Genomic DNA, 23,752 nt, shown 5'->3' on the forward strand with positions numbered 1-23,752 from the left:
GTATTTTATTTGCAGCACTTCTGAAACTCGAATCCAAGATCCTCCATATTTATGTTGTATCGTGGGGCCGCCTACCGGTTACGCATAGGTCTGCCAGGGCAGCACTTCTGAAACTCGAATCCAAGATCCTCCATATTTATGTTGTATCGTGGGGCCGCCTACCGGTTACGCATGAATTAGGTCTGCCAGACTACGCGATAAGAATACAGAAAACCAGGAACACGGCTGCACTGTCAGGTCAGGTCAAAATATACACAGCCAGTGCGTAACCATAAAGACTGGCTGAATGGCCAAATATGGTGACTAGCTTTGTTCGTTTTTTTCCAGCCAGTGGCGAAGTTCCTCCAGTGAATATTCTCACACCCGCTCCACTGATCGTATGCTGCTCAGCCACGTTTGGTGAGCCCCGCTCACGCAAATGCTGCTTGAAAGCGTGCTGATCTTAGCGAGGTGTCGTTCTTTGTGAATGAACTTTCCGTGCCTAGAGGCGTCCTGACAATTCCCCACTTTGAAGATATTTCTTGCGTTCTCAATTTGAGGTTTACTTGCAAACTTTTTACTGGAATTCTTCGCCGCTTAGGTCTTCTTTACAACGGAGATGGCTTAACGTCAATGTTTAGTACCGTTGAGTCACTTTTCGGTTGCATCTCGAACTTCCATGGAGAAGATTTGGTGATAGTTTTGTTTTTTTCTTCCTCGGATCATACTCGGTCGAACGCAGTGCCGAATTCGATTGGTAGCATCGTCACCATCATCGACAGCATGACATCAGTGTTCAGCAGTGATGCTTCGCTACCATAAAACCATGCTTTATTTGAAAGTCTTATTGTGAAAAAAAGAATAAAGGTGAATGAGGAAAGAACAATGAATTTGATTGGTGTGCCGAATCCACACCACACCACTCCACCAACATCTACCTCATAGAAGACGTTTTCTTTTCGTCGCCATATCATCCCCGAACTACGACGATGCCCTGAGTAGTCTCTGATAATAACAGACTCCATGGCTAAAAGTACGTCCAATCCGACATTTGCTGCAGAATTTTTCTGATTGGTGTTCGCCGCCTGTCACTCTGGTTTTCTCGGGCCGCAGTGCATCAGTCAATGTCTGCACTTTCCTCCGAAACATAATCTCCACCGGAGACTTCTCAATTGGCGCATTTGGGTCTGGTGTCGTCCGGTAGTTGGTTAAGAAAGCACCAACGACGTCGTCCATTAGCCCCTCCCCTCGAGATTCCAACAAACTTTGTTCAAAGGTATCCACAAATCTCTCGGCTTGTCCATTTGATTGAGGGTGGTATGGCGGTGGCCGGATATGTGTCAGCGTGTTCCGAACACAGAAATCGTTAAAACGAGCTGACGTGAACTGCGTACCATTGCTCGTCACTTTTGCATCAGGTAGCCCGAAACAGCTGAATAGCTTCTGCAGTCTAGCAATGGTGGCTTCGGTAGATGTCTTGCGCATGCAAAGACGTCTGGCCACTTTGTGAAAGTGTCTGCGATTATCAGGTAGTACAGACTATCAATTGGATCCACAAAGTCCGTGTACAACCGTTGCCATGATGCCTGATGTATAGGCCAATCTTGTGTTTCAATCTTGTGGATTGTTGGAAAGTTGAAAGCGTTGAGGACAACTGCGGCAATACTCCTCCAAATTCTTATTCATACCAGGTCAATAAATTTACATTCTAGCCAATGATTTGATTCGGCTAACTACCCGGTGGCCTTTGTTCGATTACTTTTCGTCCGGTACAATCACTCCCTCGGCAAACATTAGGCAATCACCAACGATTGATACAAGAATTCTTGACAATTAGCGGAATGACAAAACTTTGAATTGATGTCCTATCTGAGCCAGCTAAGTCGAAAGAATTTTATGACTCATTGAAGTACATGGCTGCGCTCAGTGGCCTCTTGAATAGTAGCCATAGTTAGAGGGAGGGCTGGGACAGAGTCGGTGATGATGCGCTTGACGTCCGACTCAACACTGATAGTTGAGCAATCGTACTATGAAACCGAGTGCCTCGGTAGAGCATCTGCCTGTCCAAAGGAGTTAGTTTTTTATATTTAATCAAAAATTCGTATCCAGGAAGAGCAGTGACACACCGGTGCAAATGGTTAGTGGTGTATGCACGTGCAACCATCATAGATCCTAGAAGCGGCTTCTGATCAGTCAGCAGAGCGAACCGTCGATCGTACAGCGAAGGTGAGGGCTAAGGCTTCTCTCTGACTATAATTTTGTTCAGCGAAAGTGAATGGGCGATTGTCTTCTCCGGCCCTTCAGGAAGAATATGGGATATCACACCACCAATACCACAATTGGGGGCGTCCGCTGCCACCACAAGTGGCAGTTCCGGGTCAAAGTTCGTGAGAATCAGGTTGGAGACGGGTGACTAGTTGATTCTTTCTAAAGGTTGCTGACATTCCGTTGTCTATTTCCCTTTGGTATTTTTAGTTAGCCCGGAAGCTGAAAGTTAGAATCTCCTTGAAGATTCGTGAGACGCACACTGTTAAGGAATCCCAGTAAGGACAGGACAAAGTCAACCGATTATTGTATTGGCTAGTCGTGTGTATTTCCAGGTGGTGGTAGCGTGGTGAAGTGAACTGGACTACTCAGCGGAAAAGCTGGATTTTATCTATTTGGTATTCTTTTGTTGACAGTTATGGGCGTGCTCACTACCTTAAAACCGCCCCCTCTTATCCATCGTACAATCCCAGTCTCTTGGTTAGATCTCTTTCAACCGACTGCGAACGTGGATCGATACAAACGGCATGTGGTGCTCCCTATCTGGTATGGACATCAATTAGCGTAGTATGATGTAACCCATCAGTCTGGAAACGGATGGCAGCCAAATATCACCCTGTGATATGGGTGAGAACCGAGTATAGTGCGATTGGAGGAACAAGTTAGCTAGCTTGTTAGAGTGTAGGAAGCAAGTAAAAACTATCCATCCTATCTAATTCGTTCAAGCGAACAAAACATGTGGACGTGAATAATCAATGTTCATGCCATCTGTGGCATCCCAGATGCGCCTGCTGTTCATCAGTCTGAGGAATTCACACTACGACCACATCATTTCAACCTCCAGTGGAACCGTTATCAGTATGAGTGTAAAGAACGAAATGACAGTGAACTGAGAACAGTACCATCCGTCGTCACTATAGACGAAAGACACTGCTGCAAGAGGAGGATCACTTTTGGACAAACAATGTTGCAACCGATTCGGACACGGTGGGTAAGAATTCAAACGGGTATGGTTCTGCAACCATACGTTCTCATCATCGGGTATTTAGACGACATGATTAATTCTAGTCTTCGGTCTCAAAGCCAGGGCCCGTAACTTCCGTAGGGCAGTCCCAGATAGTTCCATTGACAGACACGCTTCAACTGCTGAATCAAGGTGAGAGTAGGAGAGGAAACCTGTCCGCTAGTTTAGAATCCGGATGAGAGGTATAGTATCTATCGGATTTCGAAAGCGTCGCTTAACATGGAAAGCAATCTAAACGGCTTGGCAAAAGGGCAAATAGACTCAACTGACGCAGAAAATGTTACCTTGCGGGTGATATGGACCAGAAGCGCCTTGATGCTCCGTAGCTTAGTTAGTGTGAGTTGAATCAGTGGAAATCGTTCGTGGAACTCGCGATTGACATCCCGCTTCTGCTCGGTGGGTCGAGTGTAGATCAGTACACTAGTCTGTAGGGTGGTACGAAAGAAGAAAAACAAGATAATGGAGCTGTAACTAAGTGTGGTCAACTGAGGAGAATGCAAGAGAAATACCACCGCGATAACAAGATTCCACGCCGAGCTGAAGTCGGAGAAACGAAGACTGACAGTCTCCGGAGTCACTAAATTTTAAAGGTTTCCATGTGCTCAGTAGCTAAATTCACTAAACTGTACTATCAGCGCACTCGGAGCAGATAAAACGGGAACCAAACCACTCCTATTTTATCAAGCGAAGACGAGGAAATGATAAATTCGAAACACAGGTTACTGGGTGTGAACAACGCTCGAGTGGAGGCTATGGTGTGTTTATTTGTGGAATCCTCTGTTCAACCGATCGCGCATGCAGTAAAGCAGTCACGCGTGCAGCCCCGGAGACAAAGTTTAGACAGAGGCGGCCGAATAAGGTATCGTATTTACTACGAAAGTGTATTTCCAAAATCAGTAGAATAACGAAACCATACGAGACCAACTAAGACGGATAATTTGACGATGGGAGCAATAAGTGGGAGTGCGCGTAATATGGCGACCGATTAAGTGAACCAACAGACTCGAACATCTCGAATTTCATAAAGGCATCCACGAATGCAATTTGGTAGCACGCACATAAATCCATCCTGCTGAACAGTGGTGGCAGGTTGACGGGCCTCGAGCCGGAAATGCAGCTGTGAATTGACTAGAGTGGAAAAATGACTGGAGAACGGTTTTTCGGGTAGGAGCAATAAACTGCAGCCTGAAAGAACAATGAACCCGGACTATTGAATAGCAATCTCAAAGCAAAATCCACACTAATTTCAGAGACATATTTCCAAACAGGGGTATGGTAAATCATAAAAGGCACATCAACTTACTAGGTAGTTTGGAAGTTGGAACACTTGCTTCCCAGTGGCTACAAGTAGATCAGGGTCATCAAGCAACAACGGTGAATACCACGTCAGAGGGTCGGGATAGATTATCCCGTTCACTGCATTCGCTGAACCGATGCTTGTTCCACTAGGATTTCTCTGCCGGGCCGGTCGAGACCAGGGGTTGATTAAGTGCGTGCGGCGAGAGGGAAGATAGTTTCCTGAAAGTTGTCGAAAATGGATCAATGAGAAGATAGATTGTACCAATGTCAAGAAGGGGGAATGAGTGAAGGTCAATCAACCGAACAGCCATATTTCAAGCACCGGCTATGGAACGACTTTGATAGGTTTCAAGGCATACTCAACTTCCTGTGCAGGTGTACACGGTATCCTAAAGAACTCCAACGCGCGTACGCAAGTACGGCCTAGAGATCAAACCATCCATGTAAATCAGAGAAATGTACACTATCTACACATAGAGCACGGAATCAGTTGAAATAAACTCAAAAATAAACTTGTATGAGCATCAGATAACTTTAGCACGATAACCTCTCCACGAGAAGCCGCAAGGGCGTTCCCGTTCGGTCATGAATTAATGTGAAATATACCCCCGCCCCGCTAACCTTGTGGAAGAGGTAGTGTGCCAAAACACATGGGCGTGCGAAGCACAAAATGAGGTGCAATACAAAACTCAAGTCGTAATTATTGTGGATAGACCAGAGCATAAAGGAAATCCGGTAACGAAATCGTACGCACCATCGACACCATCTTCATTGTGATCTGGCGAGCAGCTCTTCTTCTGATTTTTCGAATATCACAGAAGACCGCCTAAGCGGAGATGGGTCTGTGCTGCGAAGTAAAAGTATGCGCATGACTCAACTTAGGCTTGAGACAAGCACTAGTTCTGTCCGGGAGCTTCACACACTTGTATTGTTGGGTTCTAAATTTAGCAAAGACCGGTCGATGGCATGGATATTCACAACAGTTGATATGTTTACGTAACGTGGTGACCCTCCAGAACCTATCACGGAGAAAGGGCATTGTCGATTTGCTCGTGAGGATAGTCTCTCTCCGAAGGAATCCCATACAAGATTGCGGCTGACGGGGTACTGTCCATAGAAGTGGCCGTTTTTGGAAGGGTCTCTCCAAGAGACTATCGCACTCACCGTTTTTAAGTTGATACATCAGGTCGGCCTCACCACCCTTCATAAAACGCTCGGTTAGTGAGAAACATGCTCTGTTTCTGGGTTTTTGTATTTGGCGCTCGATGGGCATAAACACCTGTTTCACTAAGACGTGTTCCCTATTAGGCAAATCCCATTATACGATTAATTTTCTTATGCAGTACGTAAGCCCTAATTTGATTTTATGGATAGGTGTTGTGTAAGCACGGCTGCCTTAAAACACGACCAAACTGTTGATTCACTCATCTGGCGCGTGGACGGCGAAACACAAGAGTACATCCGTCGACCGTTTTACAAGCGATCATGAAGTAGTAACTGCTGATCTTTCTAGATAAACTATAAGACCGAGTCGCACGATTTCTAAAAACAAACTGAACGCAAACCAAATAGGAAATGGTGATATTCTAGTAAAGCACTTCATATCCGACTAGAAAAACTGCTTCTGGAAGAAGTCGAAAAGTGTTCAGAGTTGGGATGATTGCGCGACAACCATATCGAACGCCTCCTGCACATGAATCTTTATGGTCAAGTTGTGTCCGACCGTTCTGAACAGATTGTGTGAGCGTGCAGTGGAGTATTTCGCTTCGTTCGGAGTAGAAGCCATAGGTCTTCGATAACATCGAATGTCTGTGATTGAAAAATATCAGTGTAGCGTGAAGGACGTATTTGATGATCACCGGCATCTAAGTCACTACTAAGCGTCATTTACAGAACACGACGGCCTGCGAAGTAGACAACCACAGAAACAGGATAACTCAGTAGGTATCAGGTTTTAATGTGTTGTAATCACTATCTTTTACAAATTCATCCATACACGGTTACCCCCTCCCCCCACAAACGGTTTCTATAAGGCGTGTAGCAATAATAAGGAATACTAGTTGCTCTTACCTAAAGCTGAACCATGTCGATATCCCGCAGCACTAGCGACAACAGCAGGAGCGGCCGCATGCCAAACCGAGGACAGAGGATATTCTGTCATTGCACCGGTGGGAAGCGAGTGAGAATCGGTATTGGTCGAAAGAAAACAGTCGACCTCTTTGATTGTAGAAGTGAAATTACGACCGCCCAAGACGGGGAAACTGGAGCCCGTAGGTGTCCAGTAATTAGGACGGGGATGCAAGAATGCGGCAAATGACAGTACCTGAAGCAGAACAGAGATAACAGATGGCGAAGAATTTACAAAAAAACATGTCGGTGCTGCACACAAAACGTTCTGATGACTAAAAATACTCCGAGGCTGTCAATAACTCATAGGCTCAGGAAACCACCAAGAGTTTCCCTAGTATGAGGGTCCAAAACCACAAATCAACGTAAAGGAAACGTTACCAGCATTCAGGTACACCACCGTTTTACTTTTGGATAGGTTATTCTTTAGAGTGTGCTAGACGGGACATTCTGCCAACCGGAGGAGTGCCATCACCCGACATACGGGAACTTTTCGTGATTAGCTACACCAAGCCTCCGTTTTGGAATACCAGTCTCTCTCAGCAAATGTATATGAGCATACACAATAAAATAAAATCTCAAATTCAAAGCCACCCTGGGCAACAACCGCGGCGTGTACATTAACACCAACACAGTCCACAACGTCTTATCCTTTTACGACCAACCTTTTTGTTTTGTTCGGTGAAACAAATATCGGACAACAGCCAACTCACACATCCACCATTTCATGGCTACTCCTAAAACCAGTGTTTCCGTATAAGGTTGGGCTTTGTTCTCCCCATTTCTAGATGTTTACCTTCCCTTAACCATTGTTCATTGTTTGCTTAGTATTTTGTTTTACTCAAAGTGGCTTTTCATCAGACTAACAAATGTCCGCGCTGAGCCTGTCGATTATCCGATGGTAATAACACCATTCAACTCTTTTCTCGTTTGACCTCAACTGCGAACACATACCACAACCCGTTAACAATTCTGAGAACCTGTATGTTCGCGGATTTCAATGCCAACTCACCTGGATGGGTGGCTGACCTTCTCATCGCATGCCAAAGTGAATAAAAATGAGGCGGAATATTCGCAATCAACAAGTTTGAGTTCCAATTTATTCCTTTTCCGGACCGAGAGGGTAATTCACTAAATGCTCGTCATTCACACCTCATCACATTCGGTTTAATTCATTGTCCCCATTGACCACCACACTCTTACCTGCCCTCATTTTACTCCCACTCACACAATCCGTCCCGCATATGCTTTAGCTTCACTTGTCTGCCAATTTGAGTAGTATTTGAGAATCACTTAGCTTCCATTCCTTGTACTGCTATATCTTCAACGAGAACTTCACGTGTACTCTTAATTACGCAACTTCACAATGTTTTGAGACCCATTAAACTCCTATCCCAGTAAAGAGTTCGTCATGCTAATCCTCACGCTGTGGGATTAGAGAACCGGAAGAAATAAGATTTGGAGTTTGCAAGTTTTCACTTCATTCCTTTCGGATTACGTTATCGCACATAATTCCGGTATTACGATCACTACAATCGAAATTTGGCTCCGCGCGTGAAACAAAAATACATCAGCAGAGCTAGGTCGCCTGAGTATTCCTCTCCTTTCTGTCCAGGCCCCATGCTCTCTCAACTACGGAATACTCCACTCTTTTTACACATTTTCCATCACTATACACTATTCAGTGAAAAGTTTTGCATCCCGTTGAATTTCCTACTTTGTTTAGTATTTGTGTGTATGAAACCAGTCAAACGAATCCAAACTGTTTCATTTCGAACCCATGGTTCGGCTGAGGCAGACTGTGGGTAAACTTATATTCGCACGCTTTTTGTCTGCAATTTGTCCACAACTGGCTGTATTTTGATTAGATAGGAACATATATATGTGCTGGCACGAAAAACCCGACAGACAAAACGAAGGCGGTCATGTTTCAGATGAGACTAAAGAGAGCGCCGAAGGCAAGAAAAGACGAAAAACCCGCATTCCTAATTGCACAGTTAAATTCAACTGGGTGGTCAGCGCATCGTGAGTGAGGATCCACAGAACACATTGAAGCGGACCAAACGACGCAAGGAAAAAGCGTATTGATTGCCGTCAGAAACAGCGAAATAGGAAAAAAAGACCGGAAGTAAAGGCTGTTGTCAAGTGTCAACTAGCACTCCCGAGTCCTGATAGCAGTTGCTCCGGAGCACACACACTCCTTAGGGATGCGAGAGCAAAATGTCCTACAAGTTCAAAAACAGCTTCTTTATGGTGATGGCATGTAAGTGATCCCGGAGACACACTCATCAAGCGATTGGCCTTCAGTTTCGGTTGAACGGAACCTATTAGGCTGGTTGTCCTTGAAAGATTGTGTGAAATTTTAGTCCCATTACTTATGTTCGCTACTACCGTTTTTACGCGCTATGCATATTCAAGTTCGTCCCATCAAAAAACAGAACAGCCTCACAGATTTAGATTGTGTGCAAGCTGTGCACTTTGTAATGCCGTGCAAAACGTCCGCAAGTATCGCCGTACTGTATGAGTGATCTACTGACTGCCTCATGACTTATTAGGAAACTTTTATCGTCACGGGTTTTGAATCATGGATTCAGTCCACCAGGTGGGAAGGTTCCCCATGTGCATTTATGAGCTGTTCAAAGCTGGAAGGAGAGCCAAATCCCCAGTACGCTTCCAGACTGTATGACATCCGCACGATGGTTGTGAAGAGTGATTAAATGGTGTCACCATGAGCACTAGTGATCCGCAGATACCCATGTATATCTGCAGTGTCATCAATTAGGAGACCCACGTCTGACCTTGGAATTCTGTCGCGTAGTACATAAGCACGTCTATTGACTATACTACATCAAATAACGGGTCTATACTATCGATGGTTTCAACACAACAAGCGACTTTGACACAGGAACGTAAACGTCCATATTGGTGGAGCGGGGAAAGCGAAGGACACGATTTCACGAATTAAGAGGACGAGGAAGTTCCGCGAGCATGCCACGACTGCCGTTGCAGAAGACAGTACAATCAATAAGGCATTCAGCGCACAATCAATCAACACTACTTCTGTACATTTCGGAGAGGTTGCTTCCAGTGAATTCATCTCAAATGGTTGGACCACTAATTTGGAAACTTACACCGGCTAGGCGTTAGTTTGCTGCAGACTGTGAGGCTTCAAAAACCAAAAAAAATTAAATTTGATCTACGAAGTTAACCTGCGCGCAGAAACAGTGACGATGACTACCACTACCGCAATCTCCTGAGAATCAAATGCTGTATTTTGATGGTTCCTTATCAGGAGGGCAGAAGATGCCATTATGAGCCTGTTTCACAGGAAGATGGGAGCATCTTAGACCGGCTGCAGTGAGTCCAGGACAAAACAAATAAAACCCTCAAACTCTTCAACTGGATGTGCGCACAAAGCCACATCAAGTTTCGATTGGCGAGATAATCGGGAGGTGCGGTCTCCGGATTTATGAGCAAGTTTTCAGTGTTCCGTCAAGAAACTATGCCCTAATATCTCACATATCGTACCAACTGAAAAGCGAAGCGGCCTTTGTACAGCACATTCAGTGGAGAACAGTCGGGAGGTGCGGTCTCCGGATTTATGAGCAAGTTTTCAGTGTTCCGTCAAGAAACTATGCCCTAATATCTCACATATCGTACCAACTGAAAAGCGAAGCGGCCTTTGTACAGCACATTCAGTTGGAGAACAGGAGAAACGATAGATTTAGCTGGAATTCCGTGGAGTCTCCCGTTAAAACAAAATAATTGTGCATATGAGTGTATTTTGCGAATAGCATCTAGGCCAGGTAAGAAGCGTACGCATTTATGCAAAGCCCCAAAAATTAAGTGGGTGCCTGTTGGTTGCGCGCACTAAAGATGTCTCCTCGAATAGTGACGAAACGTTTGCAAATCAATTGCCAAGCTCGGCGAACAGATCAACAGCCACCTGATCAATAACCAACCAATACACCCGAGCTACCAATATTCCAAAACATTACCAACTGCCGATTATTCCCAACAAGGACGGAACAGTTTGCACAATGAAGTCCATGTGATGAAGTTCAAAATCTCTCCATACAACCATCACACTGAAATTAAGGGGGCATGAAGAGGCCATGTTTTATGAAAACTCAGCGTGTAGTGCTGGGTTGGTATGACTGTTAGGGGCAAGAATATATTTCGGCCCAAATAATGGGGGTCGTGGACCACCTGTAATTGCAAGCGGGAGCTGATAAATTGGTGCATAAATCCAGCACTGTTAGTGGGTTGTCAAGTGGGGGGGATTGGAAAAGGAGCTATGCATTGAAGGCAATAGCTTGGATGCACGAGCGCCATTGAGGGCGCGTCCGTGCTTTCATCGAGCTACGTCAGATGAACTGTGTTTATCGACACAGAAGCCCTTGAAACGTCCGTACTTCCGTGCGATCACGTGAAGCGAGAAATTGTTGTTTATAGCGACTTAATCCGTATTTGGGCAGCTCGGGACTGACGAGTTGGCGATTTACGGGAGCTGGAAAAATAGACCAGCCGCACTGCTTCCTAATTTATTTTGAGATATTCCTTAAGCGAAATAGGGTTTGGTGGTCATCAGTTTCATTACCTAAGTTCTCCAGCCCGAGCGTAGAGTCCTGTCCTAATATTGAATTCGACAGTAATGGAGGTGCTGGAAATCCATACCATGTTGTGCACAAACTCCGTGAAGTATAGTTGGCCATAGTTTACAAAAATATCGACAGAACAGTTTAAATCCAACAACCTGTCGTTCCCTAGGTTTCTTTCGCGTACGCAGAAGTTTACACCATATTTTCTTTTTTGTTCGCGTTACCAGGTCTCTTGGGAGAGGTCGGCGCCCTTCGGCGATTCATTACCGGAGCTCTGTGGATAGTGATACTAACCCAACTGTGGCACTCGCTGCATCCTCTCAGGCTAAGCATTCTTCCGCCAGCACAATTACCAGGGACCATACGTCCAGTTTGATTGGATCAGATCCGGTTCGTCCCCTCTCTTCGTTTCGCCCCACGGGTGATGAGGTAAGTGAGCGTTGTATCTATTTTGCCAGACGATCAGTTGTGATTTATTTGACTTTCAGACTGGTTAGTTGTTTGTAGTACAAGAAGAATATCACACGTTTTAAATCCTAGCCGGCGGTATCATTCGAAGAAGCTTGATTCATTTGCTTCAAAGGAAAACTAAATGCTAACCTGAGAATACAGTTACGTGATTTTTCCACAGTCGTGTGTCTTTCGATTTATCATCTGGTTGAATTGGTGGGCAGAAGACACACTAGAATTTACGCTCATAGAGTTCTGGCGTAACGTTTCGGTCCTTGCTTTAAAATATGCCGGTGTGGATACCAAAGATGATGCGGGGAATAGCTGAGAAGCTATGCCACCTCTGACGCCCAAGCACACAACACACTGCAGCTCAGATTCTTAGGCAGAACTTCAAACTTTATCGAGCTACGTAGGATGAATTGTGTTTATCGACACAGAAGCCCTTGAAACGTCCGTACTTCCGTGCGTTTCAAGGGCTTCTGTGTCGATAAACACAATTCATCCTACGTAGCTCGATAAAGTTTGAAGTTCTGCCTAAGAATCTGAGCTGCAGTGTGTTGTGTGCTTGGGCGTCAGAGGTGGCATAGCTTCTCAGCTATTCCCCGCATCATCTTTGGTATCCACACCGGCATATTTTAAAGCAAGGACCGAAACGTTACGCCAGAACTCTATGAGCGTAAATTCTAGTGTGTCTTCTGCCCACCAATTCAACCAGATGATAAATCGAAAGACACACGACTGTGGAAAAATCACGTAACTGTATTCTCAGGTTAGCATTTAGTTTTCCTTTGAAGCAAATGAATCAAGCTTCTTCGAATGATACCGCCGGCTAGGATTTAAAACGTGTGATATTCTTCTTGTACTACAAACAACTAACCAGTCTGAAAGTCAAATAAATCACAACTGATCGTCTGGCAAAATAGATACAACGCTCACTTACCTCATCACCCGTGGGGCGAAACGAAGAGAGGGGACGAACCGGATCTGATCCAATCAAACTGGACGTATGGTCCCTGGTAATTGTGCTGGCGGAAGAATGCTTAGCCTGAGAGGATGCAGCGAGTGCCACAGTTGGGTTAGTATCACTATCCACAGAGCTCCGGTAATGAATCGCCGAAGGGCGCCGACCTCTCCCAAGAGACCTGGTAACGCGAACAAAAAAGAAAATATGGTGTAAACTTCTGCGTACGCGAAAGAAACCTAGGGAACGACAGGTTGTTGGATTTAAACTGTTCTGTCGATATTTTTGTAAACTATGGCCAACTATACTTCACGGAGTTTGTGCACAACATGGTATGGATTTCCAGCACCTCCATTACTGTCGAATTCAATATTAGGACAGGACTCTACGCTCGGGCTGGAGAACTTAGGTAATGAAACTGATGACCACCAAACCCTATTTCGCTTAAGGAATATCTCAAAATAAATTAGGAAGCAGTGCGGCTGGTCTATTTTTCCAGCTCCCGTAAATCGCCAACTCGTCAGTCCCGAGCTGCCCAAATACGGATTAAGTCGCTATAAACAACAATTTCTCGCTTCACGTGATCGAACATCACGTGAAATCTGTGCCTCGAATTGCCATGTCAAAAATGATAAAACGCGGACCAGCACACCTAAAAATGTACGACCTAAAAAGTAATCGTCTCTGTTACCAGACAAACATTTTGGAAGATTGGAAGGCAGGCGCGATATGCATGCCCAAACCACTTATACTAGACTTTTGTAGTGTGACATGATGTGTTAATTTTCAACAGAGATTTCACCCTTTAAGTGAAGCCAATCTATGCCGAGAAGTAAGGAAGCACTGTACAGTAATTCAGAGGAATGACAATTTCAGGTGAGTGGAACTTTCATTTAAGTTGTCATTCGAGCGGCCAGTTAGCACAGGATGTGGATTCCGTCACTGAAGGATGAGAGGTGTATAACCTGTCTAGCCGCGCGCTTATAATCCGTGAGTGGCCAAACAGCCGGGAGGTCACCGGTTAGAGTTTCGTGAGATGCATACTACCGACTATTTCAAAGGACGAAAAAGCTTCTCGGCTTTTCAGCATAGATTAGATTCGCCTTCCGGACAACTTAAAATTCCTAAATCTCCCCACAACACCAGCAAACCAATTGGTAATCATCAGCGAAGTAGTTACGATGGCAACATTTAGGGTATGTAACCTGAAAAAGTCTGTTTTTCCAATTATTCAAAGCATCTTAAGCTGCCTGGCGTTAAAATTGAAAAGAAACAGCTCATGCAATGGGAAAAATTCTGGTGCTACACGGCATTCCAATTGGCTGGATTTCCGGAAGGTCCGTTTCTATCGTTAAGCAGCGTTCAACCAACATACATACATATGTCGTTCGATGAATTCAGTTATTTACGCTATCGCGCAAACTCTCGAAATAGAAGTCTTGAGAAAATAATCGTTCAGGTGTAACACCCTTTCGCCGCCTAGCTGCCATGCCACTCAAAGGAAGTACGAGGGCTGGGGTACTGCCAGATTACCCAAGCCTCGACAAGGGAAGTCGAGAGACAGAGAACCACGGTCAGTAAATTCGCGCTCTAACACTGGGATGAACTACTCACACTTCATAGGTTACCCTGGCCCATCAATGGTTAGGCTACAGCGCACCAAATCCCAAACCAAGGGCATACGTTGTCTACGAGTTTCAACAGGTGCACAGTTTCTTTTCCTTAGGGCGAATCACCCAGAGTAGTCCGCAAACAGCACGAAAGACTTATCGAAACAAAGTTCCTGTGGGCACGAAAAATTAAGCCGCCGAAACTATGCACCGAAAAGAATGCATCTCGGATTTCTTACTTTTTGTGGCAAATGACTGAGAACACCGTCAACACGGTTTTGGGGAAGCCCTTGGGGCAGATAGCCAAGCTGAAAGTGAACCAAAAGGAAGCCGGCGAAATAGAATATTAACGCGTTCATGATACCACAAGAAGCGAACAACCAAACGGTAAAAGGGACGATTCAATAATCAGTGGTCGATACAGTCTGTCATGTGTTACACATACCGAACTGTCTTCGAACAAGACGAGTACTGTCCACTTCGAAAAGTACAAACCACGTCTATAGCTGAAACTGAACGAGCAGGAGTACAGTCTCAGTGGTTCTTTTTCGGCTTGGCTGGATACATCGAGGATGCAGACACTAAGTGTCGATAAGAACATTCGCGCTGTCAGGTATAATCCAGGTTGTTACGGTATTGGCAACGGACTGACACCATGTCCAATTTTGACCGATCTTTTTCATTTGTTGGCTTTCAAAAGCGACTTTTATGGATGTAGGGCAATAGAGAACAGTTGTGCGCATTGTTATTTCTATGTACAGTTGGGATGATGAGGATGACGATGTTGATAACGACGGTGATAATGACTATCGACCAAAGTAACCACCTGTTGCATCATTCTATACATTAGGTTGTACCATCTCACGTCGCGTAAACACGATAGCTCAAAAGTACGTGAATTTGGATTAGCTATAATCTGCGACTTTAGGAAATGCAGTTGCTTAGCTAGATTGAAGAAGAAATCAAAAAGAGGATAGAACCCACCGTCTAGATTGCAAGTTGGACCACAAGGCCCGGTGATCCAATGCACGATGTACACCGTTTGGTTTGCATCTAGCCGTTGTCCGAGGATGGGAGACAGCAAAGACGGAAGGCTGCCTGCACTCGAAAAACTCCAATGACGCATGCTGAACTATGTCACCTGAGACTGGAAGAAGATTGAACGAAGAGTGAATGAAGCACATAAACGCAAACCCTGATTTCCAAACGAAACTTAGGCCTTGCACAAGAAGGACACTTATCTACAGTTACATCTCAATGGAGCACAGTGGAACCAGAAAGTCTCTGGCCTTTCCGAAACAGCGGCCTCCCTTTCGCCAGAGTTCATATTAAATTGGAGTTAGGGGACGCTATTGTGAACTCTCGAAGGGAGTGGCCTCACTAAGAACATGGTCCTCTAGAAGGGATGCTGTAGCTTGACCACTGGCAAAATCCAACTACCAACGTCTGATAACCAAAGGAAAACGGGATGGGAGAGGAGGTCCGACGAGGGACTAGGATTAGATTCAAGCTCACAGTGGGCTTGACAGGGATGAATCCGTATCATATATAAGATGCACTAGCAATGTAAAAGCGAAAAACATTTTAATATGGGTATAAAAAATTTTCTGATGAATAATTAACGACTATGCATAAAAATTGTTCCGAACGGGGAAGGGGCGACCGGGAATCGAAACGAGGATTGTCGCTTCATAGGCTCACCACCTGATGCTTAGGTCAAGAACATAAAATAAGGAGCCCAGTGTAAAGAACTACACTAATCCTCGTGTCGCTCAAACAGGATTACTCTAAATGAAGTCAGATCTGAGGATTAGGGAAGAGTGAATTTGCGCCTCATGAGCGTGTTAACGGTTGCACAAACGGGGAGTGCTACTATGTTGAGTCACGATCAAACTGTTGCTACCAAACAAAAAGCAGCTCCGGTTGCTGGATGAATGACGTCGAACGCAGCAAGGAGAAGTATTCAACTCATGAGAAAACAAAACAGAAACTTGTTTTCAAGTCCAAAATTTTTAATTATCGTGTTGACAAGTCTCTAGATCAAGAAACTCATGAAAATAAGTTCACTGATTGACGATGATGATTTAGGCTCGATCAGTGACAACACGTTTGGCAGATAATCGCCATGCTCGGTGGATCGATCAACGGCCACCTGATCGAATACCACTTTCATTGGTGAAATCATTTCACCTCAGGCCCCGAACGATTTTTGAGGAAGGCGGAACACAGGTACGGAGTACCGGTTCATTAAATAGACTGCGACTAGGAACAATTACAGACGCCTAAATGGGTAAATCAAATTTGCAGTAACACAACGGTGTACCAGATGCTCCAGTTCGGGAACAGTGAACCACTCGGCCAGGATGTTCATCATACCTGCCACGAAGCCGGCATTAAGACTAACAAAACGGATGTCCACGGACACAATGTAGTGAACAGCGGATCGGCAATTTGGGAGCTGTAGAGAAGAGGAGGCATTAAAGAAAACATACACATACTAAGGTGGGAACCTACGATGCAGCTACGATTGTGTAACCCGCAACGTATATGCCTGAGCCGCAACTCTTGGCGTCCATACACATTCATTTAACTATGGAGTTGTATAGTAGCCGGGGGCATGTACCACGAAAACAATCTTGATATGACCAACTGCAACCAAGATCAGTAAGTAAACTGACAAGATAGATAGAAGTGATCCGCATCAGGCGCAGGGACGGTACTTACCAACACTTGAGATAGAGCCATGCCCGGGACGTCTCGGGGCGCTGCAAGAGAAAAGGGTAATCCATCATAGCAGGAAGTGTCGTTTGATGCTGGGAACTCCCGCCACATGTAGACAGAAGAAAATGAATGCGGCTTTAACACCCGGCCATCACTATGAGAAGTAGCAAGGACTTCGGAAATCCGACTAGACCTTACCACAAAATCAAAATCCATCGGATGGTACAAAATAAGTGCAATTTAGGCAACTGGGTATAAGCATTTAGGACAACAGGTGGAGTAGCTAGCACCTAACTTGACACGGTATACGTTAGGCTGGAAAACACGATTGTCCCACGGAAACTTCGCGATTTCAGTGTTTGGCCAAGTACCAAGGGCGACGCAATCTGTTCCAGAGTTTAATGACAGGTATCCCGCTGAAGTATCAGAGGCACTAAGAGAAGAGCTGTTCGAATAAGACCTATGTCCTTAAGGAAGACGATTAAGGATACGTTACCTACAACGTTAAAAATAAAACACATGTGAACATCACACCTGAGTAAGGCACATTTGCGGGTTCAATCCAACTGCTTTGCGAGCATCACCCGATATAAACCCGGGGCACAACGACAGTCCGGCCAAGTGACAGCATGTGCACCGCTGGGATCGGTTGCGCGCCATTCTCTGCAAATTTCTATAACCACCTGCAGGCAAAATCACGTGGACCCAAGCCAGGAAGGCGGGGAACTCCCGCAGAACTGTCTGATATTGGCCTCCCGCATTTCATGTTGCGATATCAAGTCTCCCCCACGATCCTTTCTCCAACAATAGTTCGGGGCAGAAAACAAATTTTACTTGGCAGACGGTGGTGAGACATACGTAGCACATGCCCTGAACATCCCAAGGTTTCAAAACAAATGAGATCCTGTGTCATTTAGACCGTCTGAGAAGGCCCTATCAAAAAATTACTGATACGGTAAACCTCGAATTGCCTCAGAACGGATGCTTTGTCAAGCGCCTTTCCAAGCAACCCAGCTTACTTCTCAGCAACTTCGTGAAGTAAGGAAGACAATTTTCGATTTTGGAAATTGGGAGCTACGTAGGAGTGACAGAACCAAACAACTCCTATACCTTTTGATAGTATGGATCACGCCTCAGGAACGAAACGGAGGCTATTGGGTAGGGCCTAGCAGGCGTCTAGCGGATCGAATCCTCTCCCCAATTCTGCCATTAGTTTGGTCAAGGAAAAAAGTTGGACTATCCCAATGGTTACACCCTCCCCAAGCACTTTTAGCTTGAATAAACGGTGGAAATGAGATCACGACAAGGGAAAGCCCTGTGTGTACGGCGCTGATTGATCCACACGGATGAATAACACAAAAAGCATGAAAAAATACAACGCTCCCAATATCCGCCAAACGAGCACCTGTACTCTCTCGAAGGATGCGGTACCGTACATAATGTGCTTCTCATGAGTCAGCCTCGTCGAACCATAATACCACGCATGAATAACACGTCACACCCGGAACATGCCTACCTAATGAAACGTGTTTGCGAACAACCGAAACGCAGGACCGATAGACAAGTTCATAAATGCATTGGAGGCCAAAAAAGTCACTTACAACATTGCCGTGGGCTTCAACGTGAATAGATAAATCACACTTTGTCTTAAGTAGATCAGTCAACCGGATTACTCACACACCACATAAAAACGGCTCAATACGGTCATCCATTGATATGACCCGCACACAAATGGCAGTAGAATGTCACTATTGTCGGGGAGTTCGGCTGCTAGTTTCCTCAACAAGCTGACCCGCCAGTGTACGAGTATCAAGCTAACCGGGAGGCTAACAAACTCGGTAAACTGGGAACCCTGTGGCCGAAAACACTGGGCTCCTATGATCCATCGCATCATATACCTAGGGATGATACGCTGATGGGAAATTCGTAGACGCAGTGATCACCGTCGACAACATATCTAGCTTTGTTTAGTTTTGAGCCTGTAGCTCCCATGAGAACTGATTCGACCATCTACGTACTGGTTCATTAGATTGAAATGTCCAGAGATAGAACGATAGTTTATCAGCCATTCAAGGTATGTCAGATGGAGAAATCACAATCGCGTTGTCAAGTCTGGTCTCACTAGGCTGAAATATATTGGACTGTACCGGTCCATAGTTAACGGACATGCGTTGACTCCCAGCTATGATGCGAAGCACATCACCATGTTTGTTTCGCCACCACCCACGCATGCTTCCTCTGGTCAAACTCTTATTAACGCGTGCACAAACACACTGACAATAGGACAGATTACTAAATAGACAAGGCAGAACAGTGGGTACAATGTCGCTCAGGCCTACAATCACATGCTACTATTCTTTGCTTTTCAAGTCCTCCAAATCACAACCAGGCCGATGATTTCAAAACAGTCCCATGGAGTGGAAAAAGATGAAAACAGGAAAATGAGTTAATTTAGCTGCCCAAATGACTTGTTTCATGGAGGGAAAGATAGTCAAGTATTGCCTGTGCAATCGAGATACTCAGAATAACCCCCAACTTGCCAGATACATGTTTTGTGTTCCAGTAACTTTCACATATTAAAACCGTTGTCTGAGAAAGCTTTCTGCAACCATCCCAGGTGACACTGAAAGGTACACATGTGATGGAAATGTCCCAAACTTAAACAGACTTCAGTTAAACAGAAGGTTTGGTAAAATACCGTATTTGTTATTTCAGCAGTTAAGTCCGACTCTTTCTGTGAAGCAAACAGAAGTTAGTTCCATTCTGCTAATAACGTGACGCTCTAGAATAAACAGAAATGATGAACCCCTTCGAAATTATACTGGCACAACTGCTGAGCACAGTTCGCCAGACCTCAGAACTCAGTGCTTCTTCGTGACCCTTAAACTGTGGTACTGGTGAGCGATCCCCCCAATATTTTCTTCGGAACCCACCCCCCCCCTATCAATCCGAAAGCTTCTTCCAATTTCAGTGCAATCTAGAATGTAAACTACGCTACTAACTGAGTCGCGACACTATGCGTGACCCGAAAACGCATCGGTCGCGTTTCTCCTGTCTCGCCGGCTGCGCAAAAAGTATGAAGGGCTCAGGAGAATGTAGGTGCAACAACGCGATTCAATGAGCAGACTACAACCATGAGGTTAATCGAGTGTTTGTGTACATCATGTAGCGCTTGTGTTTTGCGCACCGGTGGCTTTACAAAGGAAAGTCTGCAACGTAATGATGGTAAATATATCAGAATCGATAATAATGTCGACATTCCATCGCCAAGTCAAAAATAGATCGAGGGGGGCAGCACGATTCGGAGACGATTTGGAATGCGCGCTCATTGATTCAAGTGAGGGAGATTCCGTATATCTGGCCATTCCATACTGCAGAGGTGGTCACGCAAAATAGACACAACCTTCTAGCGGATGGGCATATGTGATTGTGTACGAGTCATCAGAATGGTTCAGCATGACCGCATCGCTGTGTATATTAATCTACTCCAACGTTTTGAGGGTAGCTCTGATGTTTCTGCAGAACGATTCTAAAGGTTAAGAAACGTGGCCATTAGGTACTCGTAATTGCGGCAGAAACACTGCCTCTTTACCGTGAAGTATATTTTCGGACTTTGAATATTTTCACCGGAAACGCTTCAGCAACCCAGACACGTCGAATATCTTGGTGCAACGCAGCGATAGCGCTCCGTACGGCAATGGGAAAATCCATTGTTTGAACATGCCAAAGTAACTTTCGTGAAGTTTTCAGACACCTTTGCACTAGTCCAACAAGACTGGTCAGGAAAGTGTGACCAGAAGAGCGATTTCAGTCTCGCCTTTGATTGACTGACCACATGTCTCAATACTTAAACACTGCACACTGTAATCAATCGAATAAAAGGTTAAAATGCATTACTGCTTAGATAGTAAGAGGCTTGGTTGCTCAAAACATACCAATCTTGAGTATCGTTCAGCCACTGGCTGGATTGCACCGATAGATGTGTCTAAGTGTGATAGTCCGCAAAGTGAGAAAAGAATAAACTTGCTGATAATTCCAAGTATCACAAACCCAGAACTGACAAATCCTCATGAGGTTTGAAGGCCCCAACACATTACAAGATGAAGCAATGATACATGGAATAACTTGAGTTTGTGGTTTGTTCGTAGTGTTCGAGGGCTATTTCAGCTGCGTCTAAGGGAAGGGCAAAGAACTCAGTGAAGGGTTATTGGGACGCCATGAGGGTTACTACAACTGCAAGTTAGTAATACAGCCGTAATGGGGAGTGCGTAGCCAAATATGAAGGAACATAAAGCGGGACCATATAATTGGAGACCACAATTCTTGCACTATCTTCGTCTTACACGCGACATAGCGCGGGTTTTTTAAAAGTACCACAAAATCACTGGGCGAAGTCGTCCGCTTTTCGGGGGTAAAAGAGCACCGACAGACCACTAACAATGTTCAGTATAAGCACTCCCATCCCGTCGGGTAATACACTGATGGTGGCCACTTAACCTGAGGCTAAATGTACTTGCTGTCGTGGAGTTAACTAGGTGAACAAAAGGTAGAGGATGCCTCTCTATAAAAGTGGATGTTTAAATATCATACCTTTCGTCAGTTTCGCTTGTATCTGCCTGGCGGGTGCAGGTTGCAACCAATTTTTCATTGAGGAACCGTTGGATCTGATGGGCTTCTGCGAACTTCCGTGAACCTTGGCCGTCTCTGTAAGATTCAGCTGACTGCTTCGTTTGTTTCGTACAAGTATTGGACTCGGAGCCGACCGAGTGCTTTCCAGAAGTCAATCCTTCGTCCAAATTAACTGTAAAAAGAACGAACTTAGCAAGGTGACATCACACCGGAAGCGATTCGGACCAAACTCGGCTCGCATCTTCTTAAACAGATTGAGAGTCATGTAGGAAAATTTACAATCAAAGCACAGCTTATTAGAGCAAAATGCTATTATCCGACGTCTCGGTTACTGTGGACGAGTCGTCAACCCATGTTTAAATTGGGGACTTTAAGAGGCTTGGCTCTCGAATTTATATACACACAACATTATGGTAGACAAGCTAATCCCAAGGAAACTTTAATAGCCCATGTACGTGTAATCTGTACCACATCCGAAACTGTAAAAACCTCTTATTTAACGCTGCGGCGAGCCGGGTAGATGAGGGATGGATGACAGTCTCAAAACAAGGACCACATGAACCGAGTCCAAAAAACGTTACCGGTAAGTCTGCCAAATGCAGAACCACCTTGTATCCCCAACTAAGATCGGGCAAAAATTGCTGTGACAGTGAAACAACGAAAAGAGTAACCCTGTGCTGCGGCATAAAAGAGACAGTCTTTATGGTCTAATTGGCAGCACAACTGAAGCAATTTAGCGAGTATGGTTGAGGTTTGTAAGCACTGCCCACTGAACACCCTGAATTGAACCAACGCACTAACAAGATGCGCGAAGTCACAACTTCCGGCTGTCCTCCCTGGATTAGAACACACGTTTTCAGGGACTGCCTGATTATGAACATTGTGTGCGCAAAGTTCATGCTAAAGGAAGGTGAGACACAGGACTCTCACTACCAATGACTTGGACATCAGGATTTCCAAGATCCTCGAAATATTCAATTAATGACTAGATTCAACGGAAGTGGGAAAACTAAACACATTGGACAACGTCGAATAAGAGCGTTTGGAGAGTTCTCCCTGGCGTCTTGGTTGCCCAGGACTGTGAAAATATCAGGGAACAATTATGTTCACAAACGTCTCAGGTATCCTAAGTGGACGTGGCTAGAAATTAATATTTTTTGATAAACGTTAACTGTCACCTGAAGAGAGTAAACCGGATTCAGAAATACCGAGGATTCCAGCCAACTATTAGCAAATCCGGCAAACAACTTGATTGTATCGGGTTTTCGTCGACGAACACTTCGGAGTCCCAAACGACCGAATTCGGATAAAGCCGAGGCGAGCTGCTTCAAAGCCGAACAGATGACTTGCACTTTTTGATTAAAACCAGATAACTACTAGCTGATGTAAGACAAAAATTCAATTCAAAGTCGAATTATTTAGCTGTGGAACTTTCAGTTCGTAGCTGACATGCAATGCAAGGGGTGAGCGAGAGCTGAGATACTGCCAAGTAAATCAATCCTGGTATGAGTAATAGAGCTTTCGGTTAGTAATTTCGAGCTCAAATGACCGAGAAACCTCTGGCTTAGGTGAGCAGTGCGTGATAAACAATAACTGGTGTGATGGAGCGTGTCACGAAACAAAACTTACGTAAACCGGAGTCGAGCTTACCATTCGCTGGAACACGTGTTGGATAATATCCATCAAACGAGATGTTCGAAAGGAAATCAACTGCTAATAATTTGTGGCGACTCTTCTTGCGTTTCATCCAAACAAGAAAGAAGTGGGCAGGTGAGCATCAGTGCTACCCAAGAAGGGCAGACAGAAGCAAATGAATGTGCAAATATGGTGGACACTGGTTGAGTTCGGTGTCCAGGGAGTAGTCGTTCCTTTTAGATCCACGCACACACCTACACACTAAACAGTTAGCATACTCGTATATATCTAAAACAGAAATAAAGGTGATGTGACGGATTCGAAGTAACGGTTTGATTCAGGAGGACCTTTCTCCTAAAGAAATTTGGAACGCACAAAAAAGACCTGTTGGACTACAATCAAACGAGCTCACATGAGAGCCCTGTAAAATTACAGCGATCAAAACATC

The 23,752-nt window shown here is 44.9% G+C and overlaps 1 protein-coding gene across 1 annotated transcript in view; it reads right to left on the bottom strand.

Annotated features, from left to right (window-relative positions):
• Positions 1-23,587, bottom strand: part of T265_08682 (hypothetical protein) — a gene marked incomplete at both ends in the record, with an annotated part of 34,937 nt that extends 11,350 nt beyond the window's left edge. Inside the window, 9 exons of the mRNA XM_009174553.1 lie at positions 3,553-3,693; positions 4,572-4,786; positions 6,638-6,890; positions 12,689-12,890; positions 14,559-14,627; positions 15,304-15,466; positions 17,044-17,084; positions 21,631-21,841; positions 23,320-23,587. Coding sequence (XP_009172817.1) covers positions 3,553-3,693; positions 4,572-4,786; positions 6,638-6,890; positions 12,689-12,890; positions 14,559-14,627; positions 15,304-15,466; positions 17,044-17,084; positions 21,631-21,841; positions 23,320-23,416 — 1,392 coding nt within the window. The remainder of the gene's footprint in view (positions 1-3,552; positions 3,694-4,571; positions 4,787-6,637; positions 6,891-12,688; positions 12,891-14,558; positions 14,628-15,303; positions 15,467-17,043; positions 17,085-21,630; positions 21,842-23,319) is intronic.
• Positions 23,588-23,752: the final 165 nt, after the last annotated feature.

The sequence above is a fragment of the Opisthorchis viverrini genome, assembly GCF_000715545.1.
Source record: "Opisthorchis viverrini unplaced genomic scaffold opera_v5_235, whole genome shotgun sequence".
Lineage (NCBI taxonomy): Eukaryota > Metazoa > Platyhelminthes > Trematoda > Opisthorchiida > Opisthorchiidae > Opisthorchis > Opisthorchis viverrini.